This window comes from Trifolium pratense, linkage group LG1, assembly GCF_020283565.1.
Source record: "Trifolium pratense cultivar HEN17-A07 linkage group LG1, ARS_RC_1.1, whole genome shotgun sequence".
NCBI lineage: Eukaryota > Viridiplantae > Streptophyta > Magnoliopsida > Fabales > Fabaceae > Trifolium > Trifolium pratense.
Window position 1 is genome coordinate 9383545 of NC_060059.1, and position 21126 is coordinate 9404670.

Genomic DNA, 21126 nt, shown 5'->3' on the forward strand with positions numbered 1-21126 from the left:
TGGTTTCATATTTATTGTATATAAATAAAAACTAATTATTTAAGTCACTGGGTTTGGATTAATCAAGAACGAAAGTTGGTAAATTAATTAATCAAGTCACTGGGTTTGGTCTAGTAATAAGAGATTTAGGTAATACGTTATAGATCCTAGGTTTAATCTCGGCACATTGTAAAAAAAATAATTATTTTGATATGTATCTTTTGCGTGTGATAAGAAAACAAGCATTTTTTGGACCCACTAACTTGTCCAAACTAATAATCTCAGTAGCTACTATGATACTATACCATATACGAAAACGCTATTAATACAAATTTTAAATCATTTTTTCTTGTCCGATAGTGTTAACTCCGTGTCTTAAATATATTAATCGCTTATGTCTTGGATGCTTCTCTATGGATCAAGATTCTCTGCAGTTGTAAATCACAAAGTTACACGCTGTTTTAGATCTCATCCGTCCATTTCAGATCGGTCGGTTCATATTGAATCTATACAAAATCAGTCCAAATCAATCTGAACCATTCAGATTAGATCGGACGGTCCTTATTTAACACAGCGTGAAACTGCGTGAAAAATTTACTGCAGGAAATCCTGTTCCGTTCTCTATTTACAAGGTTATCTTTTGGATGCTGGTGACTAATATGGTTGAAAATAAGTTGGGCAATATTTGACAAGGATAGGGTAACTTTGAGATTTTTTTTGCATGTTTAAAACCAATTACTAGAAAATAGTCATGATCAATTTAAAGACTGAAAATATTTTATTATATTAGAGAGTGAGAAACCGAATTTTGGGCTTTAAAATTGCTACGGTTAGAGGTTTTAAATTTTGAGCCGGATTCGATATCGTTGAAACTTATTGTTATGAGATCTAAAATCTCACGTTATATAAGAGATAACAAAAACAAATTTATAAATGAGTAAAATTTCACCTTATAAGTAAGTTTTCCGGTAAGACTTATTGACGGTGGTTGTTCCAAAACTCATCCTTGCTACCGTTTGATTAACTAATATTGAAGACATGTCTTTAAAAGTTCAAAGAATTAAGTATATGCATGTGCTTCGTGAAGCCAACAATGTAGTTGATAGGGTGTCGTTGATGTTTAGTTCTTTTTTTTTTGTTCTGTTTGTCGGGGTTTTAGCCTACTCGTTCTTCATAAAAAAAAGAGACCGACTTCTTATACTTATCAAACAAATATAAGTTGGTCTATAAATCAATCGCAAACTTAATTTAGCGGCCAATTTGGCGACCGCAAACAATTAAATCTTGGTTTGATAATTTTATTTCTAATAACAAAACATTTTTTGTAATAGTTAAAGAGTAAAAAAAAAATCTATATTTTTTAATAGAGTAAAAAAAAAAAACTAATAGAGTAAAAAAAAAATCTATATTTTTTTAGTAGCCAAAGCTACCTCCTCCTTATTGAGGGAGTGCATTTGCACACCTTGATTTTCAAAGTTCATACAAACCAGTCGAGAGGCAATGGAAGGTAATCTATATTTTTTTATCCAAAGCTATATTTTTTTAGTATCCAAAGCTACAAGTGCACAATGGTTTAACCTTCGGTTTGGTATAAACTATCAATATTATTTTCAATTTCTTTAAAATTTGACATGGATGATTAATATGATATAAACTATCAATTCAATGGTGAATTTTGTAAAATTCGTATTCGATATAACAATTCGTGAACTTATGCACCATGAAAGACATGATGCACTTGTGCATGTTAGAATTGGCCGTCGGTTAACCATAACCCTAAGTCACACAATGGTTTAACCTTCGGTTTGGTTTTTAAATTAGTTGGTGTGGCTTATTTTGGAATGGATGATGCAAAAAGTGTCAGGGTGGATACAAATAGCAAGTTAGTTGGGCCGAATCCAAACAATTTGGCACAATTTGTCCAAGGCCATGAGTCATGAGCTTGCTTAGTTTAGTAGATTTTTTTTTTTTGAAACGTAGTTTAGTAGATGTTAAACATTGTGGGGATGCCAAAAAGAAATGTCTTAGTTTTAAGCTAACTATACCAATTATTATTTGAACTAGTCGGCTGCCCGTGCGTTGCACGGGTTCGCCGGAACGTGATTTCTATACCAATCATGGTTGTTATGCGCCGAGGTAATTAGTCATAAGCATATGGAAATTTCTTAGGGGGACATCATTTATATACCAATCATGGATGCTATTAGCCGAAAAAGTTAGTCATGAACATGCGGGAATTATCAAAGGGGGACATCATTTACGTCGCAATTGAAATAGTATCATGTCGCAACAATCGTGCGCCACAATCAAGAGGATTAGAGATATGATATTTAATCTCCCCACCCCATATATACTTCAAGTATCTCTATTAAACCCGTAGCTTTAACGATTACCTTCAAAAGGCATAACCTATTATTAAAGCATAAGTTACTTCTAATTTATAATAGTTATTTTAAAACTTTTATCAGGTATCAAAATTGTCATTTTCCCGTGAATGATAATTTTTAATCAGCAATAACTTGTAATAGTGATCTTCAAAGTTTTATCAGCGATCAAAATTGTCATCTCCTCGATAAATTATAAATTTTTAGCAGTAATGACTTGTAATAGTATTATTAAAAAAAACTTGTAATAGTAATTTAAATGTTTTTTGTTAGTGATAAAAATTATCATCTCCAGTCAATTATAATTTTTTTATCAGTAATAATTTGTAATTGTGATTATAAAATGACTATGAATGGTGTGCTTTATAATATTTTCAATATCATGAATTATAAATTTTTATCAGCAATATTTGAGTAATTGGTATGGGTTCATCAAGAGAGAATTAATATAGCATGATTTTACAAATTCTTGTAAGTGTGAGAGTTCAATTCCTATTTCAATTTTTTTTGACAAAAGTTCAATTCCTAATTTTTTTTTTTTACACTATAAATTCCTAATTTTAACTATCACATTTCACTCATTTGTTAAAGCATATTAGGTTAGGATGCTCTGAATATTTGATTGGAGGCTAATTGGGGAGCGCCATAATAAAACAAATTAATCAAAGCTTCACACCAAATTTTATAGTGGAGCTTTCAAGACCCGTGACATGTATAAAATTTATTTTTTGCCGAAGAGCATCAGTAATTTAATTTTCCCATGAGTAGTACGTTAAGATGATGAAATTAAAAATCATTCATATAATCATTGATAATATGATCAAGAAGTACAAAGAGATTCATAAGTTTTAGGCTCAAATCATAGAGAGAGTTATAATTTATGTGCACTACTTAAAGGGTTCAAATCATAGAGCATAACGAAAAAAATTATTTGATACAAATTGATGTAAAGAAAAGAAAATTGATATTTTTATATTTTTTATGTTTTTTGGCATTTTCATATCTTTGGGTTTTAAATAAAAATATATACACAAAATAAACAAATTAAATGAATTAATTTAACCAATTAAATTAAAACGTAAAGGGGGTGCAAACTGGAATAACAGGGTGCAGGTAGCAGGCAACAACAGAAAGTGCGCCCACAAACAAAAAACCAGGGGATTTGATCAGGACCGTCTGATCAATCAGACGTTCCTGATTTGATCAAAGGGTGAAAGATTTGGGTCGTTTGATGGAAGATCGGGGGTGATGATGGTGATATTATCATGCATGAGCGTGTAGTGGATCTGCATGAGTACAAATACCCCCACCCTTCATAAAAAAATCATTTGGGAAAAAAATTTCTCTCTCTTCTCTTCTCTCCTGCTCTCTTCTTTCTCTCAAGAATGAACTCCAACCGGAGTTCTTCATGTTCTTCATTTTCCGGCGACCGACCGCCGTGATTCTCAGATTCCGGCTAGTCGCCGGCGAGCCGCCGCCACCTTCCGACCGAAACCACCGCGCCGGAATCATAACCACCCAAAAAAATCCCAAAAATTTACGTAGAAACCTTATTTTTTGCGATTTAAACACAAATCAACAATAAAGGTGCAAAAAACACAACAAACAGTGTTAAAGAAAGGGTAATTATCTTCCTTTTTTTTGTTTCTTTTTAGATCTATCCCTCTTCTAATTCTTTTTCTATTTTGAATTTCAGGTTAAGGGTGTTGGTGGAGGCAGATGCAAGGTGCACTGTTAAATTAGTTTTTTTTTTTTTGTGTAATTTCTCTTCTGTGTGTGTAAAAAAAAAAATCCATTTTTTGCTTTGATTGTGTCTCAATTAATAGACCAAGTGAATGAATTTGTTTAATGTAAAAAATCTTCAGATTTACAATTTTTATTGTTTTTAATCTCATCAATTTGTGTTGAGAAGAAAAAAAAAATAGTATGAGGAGATGGTGATGAATGAATGAATCTGTGGTTGTTTTTCTCTGTTCTATTCTTTATCCATGCTTTCATGTATTGTAACTCAAAATTTGGAGGTCTATGAGTAAATCAATATGGAGGTCTATGAGTAAATCAATATTCTTACATTTTTTGGGATGTATTTGTTGCTACACTTCTATTATAGTCCTTAGAGTTGATATACTCTTAATTCTCTACATAGTTGATGCAAAGTCTAATCATTTCTTTCGAAATTCTCATGTTAGTTGATTGTTTTAGGAATTTAGAAATAGATATAGAAAAATCTATGTATGATTGTCAATAATAATCATAGTCCTTAGAGTTGATATACTCTTAATTCTTGACATAGTAGATGCAAAGTCTAATCATTTATTTTGAAATTCTCATGTTAGTTGCTTGTTTTAAGTATTTATAAATAGATATAGAAGAATATAGGTATGAGTGTCAATAATAACCATAATTATATTGTTAATGTTATGTAGGCTAGTAAAGAGGGAAGAAATTGATGTGTGTGGTGTGTGTGAGTAAGAGTGAGATTAGAAATGTGAGTGAGGTGGAGAGATGGAGAGGTGTGAGAGAGATAAGAGAAAGAAGGTGAATGAATAGAGAGGAGAGAAAAAGTAGAATTCAATGAAAAAAGAAGAGGGAGTGTGTGAGTTGAAGGAGATAAAGTGAAAATTGTGGGTTTGAAATTTTAGGAGGAGTTGGTTTATATAGGGTTGATGGATTCATCTATGGAAAACACTTGTTCATTGGCATACATGCATGATGCCACTTGTTTTTTCATTTCTATACACATGTCACATGAAGCAAGTAATAGAAGGAAGGTTGCATATGATAGTTGACTTTGTGAAGCACTTTGTGAAGGCATACATGCATGATGCCACTTGTTTTTTCACTTCTATACACATGTCACATGAAGCAAGTAATAGAAGGAAGGTTGCATGTGATAGTTGACTTAGTGAAGCACTTTGTGAAGCAAGTAGTGGCAAGATATAATTGGATGAAAACAAACCTATGTTGGCAAGATACAATTAGACATGAGACAAATGTGTTAAGCATTGATTGGCCAATGAATTAGGGTTTACAATTAGGGTTTCAAAGTTTATCATCCTTTATATATATATAGAATATAGATATTTCTTTATGGGATTTATGCTAACCTTTTTTCCTGTTGGAGGTTGCTTAGTGGAATTTCTTTAATGGATGTTGTAACTGAAATGGGACCCATGTTTTATATTCTAATAATTTTTTATGGGCTGAATTGGTTTTTTTTTATTAACCATTTGTTCTTTAAGAGAAGAGTCGGATAATTCCGCTAGGTAAATAGTATCTGATTCAATTAGAAATCAAACGTGGGTTTTCTCAGACGATTCGTCCTAAGAAAAGTTCAATAACCATTTAAGTGTAATGTCTTAGTTTGAACTGATGTTTTAAATTCAGTGGTTTAAGTTGACTCGTCCCGTTTACCTCGCTTATAAAATGGGGCCGGTAAGGTTGGCCTCTAGGCATTTTAAAAACTATTTCTTGTTTTTTCTTTTCCAAGACTTCGAATAACCACTTGGTTATAATATAGATCTCCATGAAGAAATGAATCTCGTCAAGTCACATTATTGGCAAGTAAAATCTTAACCACGTAATATAAAATAAAAATGTGTCGGGATTCGAACTCTGTACACTTCATTTATTCATTTTAAAATGTGAAATTTTAACCACTAAACTACTTGATAAAAATAAAAAATTAAATAGAGGTGAGAGATAATATTTTTTTTTCTTTAAAAAGAGTTGAGAGATGTAAATAAATAAACTCACATAAAGAGTGACACGTTTTTGTCACAAATTTGTTAGATGAAAAACCGTTTCTGAAATGTTTGTTACATGAAAAAAAAAATGTTACATAGAAAACCAAATGTTGATGTTTGTAACCAAACTTGAACTATAACATGTCTTTGTCCTTAATTTTGATAGGTAATTCTGCAAGCAGCATGTGACATATCATTTTGCTTTCTGTTTGTTACATACTGAGAAACTTACAAAAGATCATATGATGAACTCAAAGAGAATGGTGGCATTTAATATTGGCTCTGGCAACAACAATTGATAACTACTCATCTTTGAGCATGACCCAACACATGGACCCAATTCATGGCCTTTGGATGCCTACATATATACCTAACATAACAATGATACAATAAAAGACAACAAATCTTAACAGTTTTAAACATGAATACGACTCATTAGTTTTTTTGCTTAACTATACATTTGGTCCCTTACGTTTATTTTAGGTTTCAATTTGGTCCCTTACGTTTATTTTAGGTTTCAAGTTGGTCCTTTCCGTCAATTTTGTCACATGTGGCATCAATTTGCATACGTGGACTGACACGTGGCACTTGGACACGCTGACACGTGTACTATTCAAACGGTGTTAGTGACAAAACTAACGGAAAGGACTAACTTGAAACTTAAAATAAACGTAAGGGACCAAATTGATACTTTTTAAACGTAAGGGACCAAATTGAAACCTAAAATAAACGTAAGGGACCAAATGTGTAGTTAAGCCATATTTCTTTTGTTGTTTGTACAAATTAAACGATCTATTATATTTATTAAATTGTAAAAGTCAATTTGTTGTTCCAATCATGTGAAAACTCAGGTTTTGGCTATAGAGTTTGGTGTTCATTATATTTGAGGCTGGTTTCGTTGGAGCATTTCATTTTGATGGAGTATAACATTGTTGTGGTAAGTGTGAGTTTAAGTCTCACATTGTTTACAAAAGTAGAGGTTGAACACTTTATAAGTGAGATGATCCATAAACCTAACGCCTTAAGGTTTTGGGTTAAAGTGTGGTGCCCAACTCACCTGTATAGTTGTTCTTGAGCTGACGAAGGGTTCGACCGGCTCTTTGTAGTTAATGAAGTTTGTTCGAATGTGTCGAAGTTTTCGACTACAAAACAGTTTATAAGTGAGGGCAATCATCACCTTACAAACCGATTTTGTATGGCTGACTTAGGCTCAATACTCAATTCTCTGATGGTATCAGAGCCTCCTCCATGATCCGCTGGACTGCGTGCTATCAATTTCTATAAGTAAGGGTAATCTCACCATACAAGTCGGTTTTGTATGGTTGACTTAAGCTCAATACTCAATTCTCTAATGGTATCAGAGTCTCCTTCATGATCCGCTGGACTGCCTGCTATCAATTTCTATAAGTGAGAGCAATCATCACCTTACAAACTGATTTTACAGGGTTGAGTTAGGTTAATAATACTCAATTCTGATTTTATAGAGTTGAGTTAGGTTAGTTCATATTGCAACAATGTGAAATAGTCACTTTGCTCGTGCAACCTTGTCCATACCATTTGTGAGTACATGAGACATACCCCATACATACAATGTTTGGTTGGCAGTGGTTTGGTTGTTGTGGCTATTGAGAAACAAAATAATCTTCGATGGAAGTGTTACTATTTTTTTAACTATATATATGTACTAATATCTCATATTAAAACAGTCTTTTGGATTTGGAGTTGATTTATACTTATAAGTTAGAATACTATGAACTACGGATATATATATCAGACATAATATGAGTATATGTCAATACAGATGATAATTTAAGAAAATGACATAATTCAATATAATTATAAATATTGGTGTTATGTCGGTGTCCGACATCGACATGTGTCTGACACCAGACACGCTTAAGAAATGTATGTGCTTCATAGTTATACTTATACACCATGTGGATAGAAATTCTATATGGACATAGACAAACTCATTAATGTTGAGTATGAAGATGTGTATTAAAAAAATAGTTTTATATGAATGAGTTAAAGACAATATAAAAATCTAATAACGGTCGGAATTTCCGTATACTAATTACATAAAAATCTAACAACGGTTGTAATGTAGTAAAATCTTGTTTGCTTTTGATCAAATCTTGTAGAGGAGAATGTATAATTTGTGTTTTAACTTTATCAAACATGATTAAAGATACGACTAATTTAGATTACATTACATCTCGAGGAAAACTAATCCATTTCCCTATTATTGCTTCATTCCATGTATTCTCTTTCACGGGCGGAGCCCTCGGGCAGGGCCATGACCCGCCCCAACTTTTTTTTTTCATATACATGTAGTATAGCGGCGGTTTTGATACTATTTAGCTGCGGTTTAAAACCCCCGCTAAATATTCTGTCTGCTTCCAGTTTTACGGGAGTCTCTAACCCCATTTTTTGAGCCAAAATCTGCATTCAGTGTGCGGGGATTATAAACCCCCTCTATTTTGGAAGTTGACATTCTAATTTAAAGGGTTATTGACCTCCCTTTAATAGTTCTGAAAATAAAATTCTCTATTATCAAATATCCTTTCTAATTTTCTTTTTGAAGGATCTCTTCAAATGTTTTATTGTTTGATAATTTATATATGTTTTTAAAATGTGTAATTTATTTTGTAATAAAGTACTCAAATTTTTATTTAAAATAGAGTTTTAGTGTATAAAAATTCATGTTTGATCAATCTTTTATTAAAAAAACATTAATTTTTTTTTTAAAGAGATTCATATAATACTATAAACATAAATACAAGAACTAATTAAAAAGAATCAAGTTTACGCATGAATTGACATAAAATATATTTCATAATATATTTTAAAAATGTATTTATTAAAAATTGTAATGGTCCATCTTTTGACTATTTTTAGATATTCAAGTTAGATGCACCCTCAATATGATTATTTTTTTTAGTAATTTTTTTTTGTATTCGATTTATATTTATAGCAACCCGTCTCCATTTTTTGAGCTAGCTTCGCCACTATTCTCTTTCCTTTGTAGTAAATTCTAGAGCCACCAAATAAAAAGGACAAACCAAGTCCAAGTGTGCAACCACAAACGTGGTAAGATTGAGACCAAAGTTTCCTTGAGGGAAACAGAATATAAAGAAATTCCAACAAATAAAGATGAGGAACATTCAATTTTGCTCTCTTATTGTACATTGTTTAATACCTTGAAAACAATTTTGAAAACCAAGTTTGAACAAATAGACCACAGATCTGCCATATGCCAGACTTAAACCCAAACTCATAATACATTTCTTTAATCCTAAGGTCCATTAAAAGCTACTCTATGTACCACACACTCTATCTATACATACATACTTAATCCTCCACATTTCACTTTCACATTAAATTCATAACCGTCTTGCATTCAAAGTAAAAACATAAAAATACTATATAGTCTCATTCCAATTTCTCTATTTCCTCATAGTAACTTTTTTTACATGTGACTCTTTAGAGTTGACCATCTTCATAAATAGTCAACCATTGATCATTGATTAAAATTATCATAAATTTTAAAAATCCTAACCACCATGTATAATCCTTGCTAGAAGTAAAAAATTATGACTCTTTGAACTCTTTTTAAAATATTTATAGCATCTGGTTTAGGAAATCAAAAGTGTCAAATGTACAAGGTATAAATGCATGTTGATTGTCAGAACATGTCCTCTCATGTTTGACCATTTTACTTGAAGTAACTTTGAGGATCATCTGTCCAACAGTAAAATCTCGAGTCGTCAATCCCACAAATGGAGAAACTCCAATCAAGTCCACGTATGCATATTTCCCTTCTACTACTCGTACACTAGAACATCGATTGGCTTCAGGTGATCCATATTAAAAAAATTATCATTTTGTACATGGCAAAAAATACTAAAATATTCACAGAAAAATAAAGTGTAATGTACTACTAATACTATTCCTTCCTACTATATCAAACAATAAAATAAAATCCAGTAAGGGTAAAAATTGATAATGTTGCAGATGATTCTTCTTGTCTATATGCAATTGAAAGCTCAACTTGCCATTACATTGTACTTGAAGATGCTCAATTCTAACCACAAAAAAACTACTCAATTTTGGCCTATTATTATGTTGTTGTATTTTATACAAAACACAAATGAATTAAAACAAGGTGTAGTAATATAATAGTATAGTGTCTCAATTAACATGAACAAAAGCATAGGAAACAAAACACTACTAAGACCATATATTGTTATAGTACAATAGTTACACAGATTATACATTATAGTCCCATGTGTATATGATTTTCAACCAGCTACCAGTGCAGAATTGTCTGCAAAAATTACGTAATTGCCTTTGGCGTTACTCTCATACACATTCCATTAGAGAAACGGTCCCTCAAACTTTCTTGTTGACCATAGCAAAGGCAATAGTACTATGTGAAAAATTGAGAATGAAAAATCTTTCATGCAATTGGAAATAACATTATTCCATCCGTACATAATTTTTGGTCTTTTATAGTTTTATATATGATTAATAAATAATAAATATTGATAACTTAAGTTTTTTGTTTTCACCATTAGTATCTGGTCCACCGTCTATCTAGTTCGGGAGTCAGTTCTGATATCAAATAGTTTCAGTCTCTCTCGATCGCAGTTGAGGAGAATCGAATCGTGATCATCCTTATCAAGTTCAGCATCAATCACCACTAAACCAACTAACGATTGGTTAAATATTTTAGTTTTTGTAAAAGTACAAATGATAAAATATCATTAATTATGTTTTAGTTTCTTAAAAAAAAACAAAATTTTTGAACAAAATGAAAAAAAAATCTAAAAACCAAATATTAAAGAAAATTAGACAATTAACAATTTGACAAGACTATTAGATTATGTTAGAATAAAATATATAAAAAAAAAAGACATACAACTTGTTGTAATGTAACACCTAAATTAAAGGTTAAGAACCCAACTTACAATTTTTCATTACTAAATTAAAAAACTATGTACTAAACCCAAAATCATAAAAGCCCACCAGAAATTTCCACTAGTAGTAGAACAAGAAAATCCCATAGAGACTATGGAATTGGAATTATTGTTGATATCACCATTGATGATCTCATTTTTGGCATTTGATTTTACCAAATGAACCTCTTCTTGGTCATGGCATGGCTTTACTCCATAAGGAACATTTTTTGTTGACATTACTCCAACTTGATAGCAAAGTTTAGGATTACTCCAAGCACCAAAACGTCTTCCCAATTTCCCAAAAAACCCTTTTGAAAATTGAATTTCTCCTTTGAAATTATTTCCACTTAAGTAAAGTGCATTAAGAGAAGGAAGTGATTCTAGCTTTGGTAATAGCTTACCTGTAAGGTTGTTATCATTAAGTCCCAAAAATCTCAATTTCTTTAATTCTGATAATGACTCAGGAATTTCACCTGTCAAATTCATGTTAGAGAGTTCCAAAATCACCAAATTTTGAAGATTTTTCCAATTTAAGTTCCTTATATCACCACCTAATGGATTATTTGATAAAACCATTTCTTCCAATGAATTCATTTCTTGTAAAGATGAAACCAATCCACAACATAATCTATTATTCCTTAAATCCATAAGTGTCAAATTCTTAAGATTACCAAATTCATTAAGCAACTTCCCTTCAAGAAAATTATGACTTAAATCAATCTTCAATGCTGAACTTAATCTTCCAATTGTTATAGGCAAATTTCCAGATAATGAATTTCTGCTTAAATCAAGGATTAACAAATCACTTAACCCTCCAAAAACATCTGGAATATTGCCACTAAAATTGTTTCCAGAAAGAACTAATCTCTTCAATTTCACAAGATTTCCAATTTCTTGAGGTATTTTACCTGATAAACCATTTTCTAGTAATACCAATGATTGAAGATTCTTGAGTAAACCAAAACTTGAAGGAATGTTACCAATGAGACCAGGATTTGATCTAAACTCTATGGATTCTACGTTTTCAGCAAGATTCTCCCAATTTTCAGTCGGAATTGAGACCGGAAGACTATTTGGTGATTGAAAACAGTTGAAGAATGATAGAACTTTAAGGTGCTTAAGCTGAAATAATTCTGGCTTAAATTCCAAATTATCATTAACACAAACTAGTGAATTATCATGAATAGGTCCAATGTTGATTACTGTTACATACCAAAGTCCATTGAATATATCACAAGAAACTCCCTGCAGAAGAAAATTACATAAATAAATAAATAATTGAACATTATGTTCTGAAAAATAATAATTATAATTTCAGATATTGAATTGAATAAGTTCTGAAATTTCTGTTACATGGTTTAAATGTCATCATGTAATCATTTACTGTGTAGCCAATAAAATTTTAGAAAAGGGGAGATAAGGATAAGACAATTGCTGTAAAACAATTGACATGCAACAGTTAAACAGTACTACTACAATTAAACTTGCAATTAATTTTTTTTTATTTTAGTAAATCAACATTTTGGTTCTTGAAAGTGTAATAATCGAGCTGTATAGCCTTTTTAATTTACGAAATAACAAATTAGTCCGTTAAATTAAAGAACATCAATTAATCGGTCTCTCCAATCTCCCGCAAAAAATCTTATTAGCTTCCATCAAAATCAATAAAATCATTCTTATTGTCTTGAATAGTCTACAAGACTTTTCTTGTCAAAAAAAAAAAACTCTATAAAACTTTTATAATTGTCATCCTAAATTTAGAAAAATGACTAAATTGTTAACTCGGTATAATTTCAAAGACTAAAATGCTGATTTACTAAAAAAAAAAAATCCACTTTAATTTGTAATTAAGCATAATGTAAAGAAAAGTTCACCTCATAATTCATTCACAAAATTAAGTCCAAAGCCTCATTTATGAAGTAAATAAATAATACTAATAATAGTTACCAAAAAAAACTACTACTACTCCGAGATTTATTGATGTTTATTGAATAATTGATGTATTTTATCTATATTGTAGATTAAATAGATTAATTGTTCCATAAATTTGAAAAATAAACTTTTGTTTATAATTTATAATTAAGATAGGAGGAAAGTATATCTTACTAGAAAGACAATTAACTTAGAAACTCATAAAAAACAATGGTAACATAAACTTGAACTGTTACCAAAAACATGATATTCTCTTTCTCGGTGCCGGGTCTTGAACCGAGTTTCTCGAGGTTGAGAATTCACTCCTCAACCAAGTGACCTCCCCGAGGAGACGGGCACCCAAAAAAAAAAACATGATATTGTAGCACAGTATAAAGGTGTTTTTGATTAGACTATTTACAGTATTAAGGTACATATGGGTGAAAAATAAATGTACCTGAATAGGAGTCCAACCACAAGGATCTGGATAGAGATCTGAGCCATTCCATGAATTACCAACAAAACCTTGAATTGCAGAATACAGAGCATTCAACTCTGTTTTCTCCATTGGAGTAACACCATAAGAATCTTCTTCTTGTCCATAGCATTTTTCATTCATAGAGAAAATAATCATAACCAAAATGAAACTACTAATCATAGCTTTAATGCACTTCATCATGTTGTTTTTGAGTCAAAAATGAGTCAAAAACAAGATTATATGAACATTTCTCTCTTAGTGAAAAAGCTAAGATATAATAGCAGAGAAGAAGAAAAGAGAAAGAAAAAACAAGATCCTGAAAATATGCCTTAACTGAACAGGAAAAATAGGAAAAAATGAGAATGAAGGAAACAAAAAAGCTGAACAACAAAGCCTGATAACCTGTGTTTTCTTCCTTGTGTTTAGGGAAAAAACTAAGGAAGAATGAACTTGTATTTATATATATATAAGAATATATGTATATAAATATGTAAATATAAGAATAAAAAAAGGAAGAACATAAAATCTTGTTATCACAGTTCTCGAAGATATAATAAAGTCATAATAATTAATAACAATGGCTTTAATTTAATATATGATCAGAGAGTTCTGTGAGGTCTATAATATGAATGGCAAAAATAGGCTTTCCTTTTTCTGTACCTATTCTATGCAATTTGCACACCCTATATGTATTTGTCTTACTATTGAATTTTATTACTAATACTGTACTATAGATTAGTGAGATTATTGTTACTATATGAAATATTAGTAACTAGTGTTTAATGTATAGTTGGAATTATGGAGTAAAATAAAATGTATAGTTGGAATAATGTAGTAGCATTAGTCACAACTTTAGGAGGCTATTAAATAGTAGTTGATGGAAATAATTGATTTTTATTAGAGATACTAGTAGATTACTAGATTTATTTATATAAGCTAGTAAATTATGTAGTAGTATTAGTCATTATTTTAGGAGGCTATTAAAGTATTTTAGGCAGTTGAAGGGAATAATTGAATTTTATTAGATACTACTAGGTTGCTAGATGATTTATACTGTATGAGCAAGAGTGTTACTATAATTGAATTTATATGAAAATTGAGTTGAATATATATTTAGGTACATTCATATAAAAGTGAGTGTTGAATAATAAATTTGAATGTGCAAATTAATTCTAAAATTAGAAACTGCAATTTTTAACTTCAAATAGCATCAACTCTAAAAAAGTTATTAGGTTTGATTTGATAATGTGGGATTTGGGTAGTATATCAGAAGTCGTATGTTCGATCTAATCAACTCTAAAGAAACCAAACATGTTAAAAAAAATTATATCTAATCAATTTTATCTTTTCTAAAAATGAAACCATACATATACATACACATAGATGGAATTATGTATGTAGCATTACTCACAACTTCACAAGTCACAACTTTAGAAGGCTATTAAAGGGAATAACTAAATTTTTATTATATATTGCTAGATTAATTATTTAGATGAGTAACAATATGTAGCAGCATTATTGAAGTGAATTAGATATACTTGAAAAAATAAAATTGAGAGAAATAATGAGGTATAAAAATATGAAATATATAGAGCCTAGATTGCTAGATCATTTATACAAGTGGTACCAAGTGATCATTAATATATAGTTGGAATTATGTATCTAGAAGCATTAGTCACAACTTTAGGGTACTATTAAAGTGATATAATAGGTAGTTGAAGAGAATAATAATGGATACAAAGATTAAAGTTAAATGAAAAGAATTAGTTGAATAAAAGTGTATGGAGGTGAGTGAATTAGGTTAGGTTGAGTATGGTAGAAAGAGGGGACCATTATCCATGCAATGCAAGACAAATGAAGCTTTTATCCGTTATTGTGCCTCGTTGTCTTTGTGTTTTAGGTATAGTGGTTTTTTTTGACAGCACCGTCGTTTAAGCTATAAGAGAAAAAGAAAGGACAATGCAGTAAGTGAATCACATTGCTATGTTTACAGACTGTAAGTTTAGGTTCAGAATTTTGGACCATACTTTGTACCCCAATAATAAAACCCGTTTGGTCTATTTTTTGTTCTCAAAATTTGTAGCCACACCAATATGAATATCAATTCCACTCCATGATCATGAGTATGTTTAAATTCACTATTTTTAAATACCAAAAAAATAAATTCACTATTTTTATGTTTATACAAAATAGTTTATTAAAAAAAATAAGTTTTATATATATATATATGGTGTTGCTAAGTTTATTATGGTAGTTCATGAAAAATCAGTTTATGATGAATAATGAATGAACCAAAAAAAAAAATCGATTATTAACTAGCTTATAACTTATTTTTATCAAGCAGGGTTATAGTGAACATGGATTACAATTACGTAATAGTGGGATAGTTGTGTTAGGATTTTTTATTTTTTGGGTCACAATAATAATATTACATTTGTTAGGGCCATTATGTAATTAGCCAAAGTTGTAGTGGTCGAATTAATAAGTTTATGGCTAAAATTTACTGTGTAGATGTCATAAGTCAATATCTAACTTGATGGGGGGCCAAATTAGAATATTGAAAACTACGAAATAACTCTAAGGTTGTTTATAGAGGTTATGGTCCCCAATTGTATACATAACGTGAAAACGGCGGCTCATCAGATTTTTTTCTTCATCTTCATCAGAGGAGATTCAATGAGCCCATAAGAAATTCTACAGTTGAAATATCACATATCCGGTGTCCGGTAACCTTCAATCCATTAACGGGTAAACTCAGGTACGCTTCTACTTATGGTTATACATTATTTCTTGATAATTAACATGATTGACTTTAAGATTTAAAGAAAATATTTTATTCTAACAAGTTGCAATTGGTTTTTTGTTGGAAACAAAACTACTTGTGAATGGTTACGTTGTTTTACAAAAGGGTAAAGTAACAAGTATAAAATGATAAGGTTAATGATGGAAATAGCATCATTCACCGAAAAAAAAAGAAATGATGGAAATAGCATCTCGATCGATAAAAGTCGTAAGCCACTGGAAAAATAAACTTCTTACCCAACATGTTTTGTTGTATCACGGTTATAAATTAATATTTTTTTTGTAAAAGCTTATAAACTAATTTAATACTAGTACATTATAAGGTATTTTATTTGTGTTATCAAACAGATACGTAGTTTTTAGTGTGGACTAACTCAGGTGTTTGGTGAGGAAAAAAAATTGGTGTTTGGCTATATATATAGATAATCAAAAAGGGTATACTTTCAGATGGTTGAGTATTTTTTTAGGTTTTTGGAGATTTTTCAGCTTGTTCTTGTTTTGTAAGTTGGTTTGCTTTGTTGTTTTATTAGTTGTTAGTACTAGTTTGTGCATCACTTTCTTATACCCTTATTTGATTATACTTGATTTATTTTTTTGATCCGAATGACCTATGATTTTTTACTCTCACATCTTTCTACGTTAAAATTTTGGTACAGTATTCTCTTGTTGCTTTATTTTGTTTTGTTGGTTGTCTTTTATGTGATCTCGATCCTTATAGATTTTTAGAAATTTGAAATTTTTTATTTCCACTACGGATCTACTATAGTTATGTGTTAATTCTCCATCAAATCTATATCCTATCTATATATATTCCACTTGAAGTTTTTTGTTTTGGGAAACACACTTGAAGTTAATGTGTTGTTTTTTTTAAAAACTAAATAGGAGTATATCCTCCGCGCAACTTCAAAGACTAATCTCCTCGAGGTAACTGAGATTAATTTAAGGAGTTGACCTCTCCCAATAAATGTTTCTCCATATGCACCGATCAGGGATCGAACTCATGACCAAATAGTTAAGGGGCTCAAGTATCTATCACTTGTGTCCGGTAGTTAATTTGCATTTAGATCTATAGAATTTAAACTTATGAATTAATGATGATTTACATTTCTATATTTAGAACAAGATGTAGAAGCAACTGCAAAGAAATTATTCATACACCATTCTCAAGTAGCACAGGATCACCCAATATCTAACCGAGCTACAATGACAATAGGGAGTGAAGAAAGAACAATCAACAAGAAATTCAAAGAGAAAAATATGCTACACATTAAGAAAAATGAATACTTACAAGTTGCAACAAACTTTTAAAATTGGTCGTGTTAAGTGCAAAGAAGTCGAACTATTGGGTTCATTTTTAAAACTTTTGACCTTGAGATAAAAGCAACATACTTGTAAAAAAAATATTTAAGAATATGTGTCGACTCAATTGTTAAGAAGTCTCACATATAATGCGAGACTTCTTAACACACACCCGGCCCCCACACCCAACATTATTGAGTTTGGTGCCCAGTGGATAGTCTCCTTCACTTTTTATTTCATTTTTTATCTTCTTAGTATTTATCACCGTTTTTTCCATTCACTTCCCCAAATCAAAAACCAAAACATTAGCGTACAATTTTCGCAAATATTGTGGTATTTATTGTTTAATTAATTTCATGAATCTCATGAATCTACTATTCATTGAATTTATCTAGGTTTTTTATAGTATTTATTGTTTAATTAATTTCATGAATGTCACGAATCTACTATTTGTTGAATTTATCTAGGTTTTTTATGTTCTTCCATTGGTTTCATTGTTCTCAATAACAAGAGAGAGAGGGAAGAGGGAAAAAATGAAGAAAACAAATCGAAAAAGGAGAAATTAGAAGAATGCTTTTGATTTTCTTTTATTATTTTTTTGGTTGAGAAATTGATATGGCTCGGGTTCAGCCTCATAATGCGAGGTATGATCTTAATGATGGTGGTGGTCAGGGACGGACATAAGGGGGGGCAAGTATGGACTGAGGCCCCCCTCTTGTCATATTTTTTCCTTCATAATATACTTGTTGTTGATACATACTACATAAATTGATATTTGAGAGATGTGTTAAAAGATTACTAACGACTGTTTGGTGCAAAACATGCACCCACAATATAGTAATTGTAACAATTTACTTTAAAATATTTTGATAATATATACTATACACTATTAAAGTCCAAATTCAATGTATATAGTGTATAATACATTAAATTTGAACTTTAATAGTGTATAATATATATTATACACTAAACTCTAAATTCAATTCTTCACAAAAAGTCCAAATTCAATTAAGTTAATTCTGATTGTTTGCTATAAGTGAAAGATTATTTTCTTGCTAAATGAAGATTGTGAAAAATAGGTTGAGGAATAAGATAGAAAATGAATTTCAAACTGATTAATACGGTTCAGTTTTTGATGAATTTTATGATATAAAGCAATGTCGTGTACAATTTAGCTAAACAATGTAATGCATTTTTTATTTTTTATTAAGCATATCTAAGTACTATTATAATTTATTTAATTTTTATTATTTAATTATTTCGGCCCCCCATTTTATAGATTCCTGGATCCGTCCCTGGTGGTGGTGTTGCAGACAACAGATTGCGAGGTCTGGTCCTAATAATGGTAGTCATGTTGCGAACAACAGGTTCATTTGTATCATGTATTCACATCACGCTACCATAAGGCATTGCACGATACATTTTCTTCATTCGAGAATATTCTTTTTTGCAAGGTAGCTGTGAATTGATTTGGCTAATCTAAAGGCTATATGGTTTGTAATACCATAATTACCTCTACTTTATAAACACATACTCATGTCATTTCACATCCGATGTGTGACTTCTTATAATTAACAATTAGGCCTAAAACTACTTACATAATAATTTTGTATGAAAACTGTGATTTTTTTTATATGGGAACAAAAAAACAAAAATTGATAATAATTTTATAGAACTAGAAATATATTTAACCATGACACGTAAATTAAATAAGGGTTAAAATTTATAGTCACTTTATATTTATATATAACACATATAGGGACGGAGCTAGTAGTGGGGACAGGCAAAGGCCACGGTCCCCCTAACTTTTTTTTATATATTTTTTATACTAGTATGTCATTATATTATTAGTTTAGTTTCATTTTTTATCCTTCAATTTTATTAAACTTGTGAAAATGTTCTATCATTCTATAATTCAACTTATTAAGCTCTATTTATACTTTGTAAATTTGATCTCAATAAATGTTTCCCTCCTAAAAATGGTATTTTTTGTACCGTAAAAAGTGACTAATATTGTTACAATATTGAATTTATTGGCAAAATATCTTTTTCAAGACTAGTAAAATTCACTTTATTTTATGCAAAAAGTGGCAATTTTTATGACAAAAAAGCATGAATTTAAATCAAAATTACAATAAATATGAAAATAGAGTGGCTAAAAATCCGACTTAAAAAAATGGCCCATAAAAATATAGAATCACAATATTAAATTTAGATTTATCTTACAATTGCTTCTATATGTAATGTTTTGAAAACTTAATTTTTTTTTTTACTAAATTATATTTTTAAATTCCGTCCCCCTTAAATTTAATTGTTGGCTCCGTCCTTGCACACATATATACACATTCTCATATCTCAATATTCATCTTCAATACATGATAAATAAAATGATTTTAAGGTGTGGAACATAGAAATTGACAAGATAAAGAGGTCATGAATTCAACTCTCCTTATTGCAAAACTAACAACTAACTACTAACATTTCAAAAAATAAATAAATTCATAATAAATGTGTGAAAATGTATTTTTAACAAGCAATATTGGTGATGTTGCGCATGCACTTGATAGTATTATTGGTGATTGACATGCATGAATGACAAGAGTCATACTTAATATATGAGAATAAAGTTGATTTAATATATTGTGTATAATTTATTAATATTTGAAATTGATTTTTTTAATTTAAACTTAATGATATATTAATTGTGTGTTTTTTTTACCATTTCTTTAATTAAAACTAAAATAAAAATTTAAATCACAAATTCAAAATTAAATTATTGATCAAAAGTATTAAAGGTCAGCCTTGGGCTAAGGCTAGGAGTGTCACTGCCTATGGCTCAAGATTTTAAGGGCCAATTTTTTTTTTTTTTTTTTATATTCACCTATTTTTATAATAGTGTTATAAAAAATAATAATGCAGGCCTCAAGAAAGAATATATCAACTGAACGATTTGGCAATTGCAATTTTATCAATTGAGAATGAAATCTTGGAGAACATTAAAGTTAATGAGATTATATATGATTTTACATCTCCAAATGTTTGAAGAACCACTTCTTATAAATTTCCAAATAAGAAGACATTTTTTTTTTATATTTTATAAAAAAATTATGTAGTAAGACTTATGTAAATGAAATAAGTCATGTTTTGCCTGTAAGGCGCATAAACTGTCAGAACCAGAACTTCTGGTAATATTAATGGGTTGTTATTTATCATGTATTGGACAACATATATGATATCTGTAAAAAAGATACTTAAGAAAATATTCATAGATTTTATGATGTTCCGTGTTTGATAATATAGAGTCAAAAGAATTAGTAACCAAAACTTTCTAGTCTCTTAACTCAAATTTTCTTTTCAATGTTTTTCTTTATTTTAGTAAATTTTCTTTAACTTAGTTTGAGTATAAAAAAAATGTAGATAATATAACATATTATTTTGGGTAGAATTTAGTTATGCCAAAATGGTCCAAACAATGGCGTTTGGCCAAGAACAAATTTCTTTGTCACAAACTTACCACAGTGTTTCCTTCCACCATTCATTTGGCATGAAACAGCAATCGTGTGTGA

The 21126-nt window shown here is 30.1% G+C and overlaps 1 protein-coding gene across 1 annotated transcript; it reads right to left on the bottom strand.

Moving 5' to 3' along the window:
- Window positions 1-10974: 10974 nt before the first annotated feature.
- On the bottom strand, window positions 10975-14094 carry LOC123920097 (piriformospora indica-insensitive protein 2-like). The gene is made up of 2 exons (XM_045972234.1): window positions 13439-14094; window positions 10975-12315 (listed from the first exon to the last, which is right to left on the bottom strand). Exons 1-2 carry the CDS (start codon window positions 13658-13660, stop codon window positions 11092-11094), a joined length of 1446 nt encoding a protein of 481 aa, XP_045828190.1. The 5' UTR covers window positions 13661-14094; the 3' UTR covers window positions 10975-11091.
- Between the last annotated feature and the right edge of the window lie 7032 nt (window positions 14095-21126).

Bases quoted from the DNA above. Each gene is read 5' to 3' on its own strand.
- LOC123920097 (XM_045972234.1), bottom strand. From the start codon at position 13,660: ATGATGAAGTGCATTAAAGCTATGATTAGTAGTTTCATTTTGGTTATG. The intron at 12,316-13,438 runs GTACATTTATTT...TTTCTTCTGCAG, and splicing joins GTGGTTGGACTCCTATTCAG to GGAGTTTCTTGTGATATATT.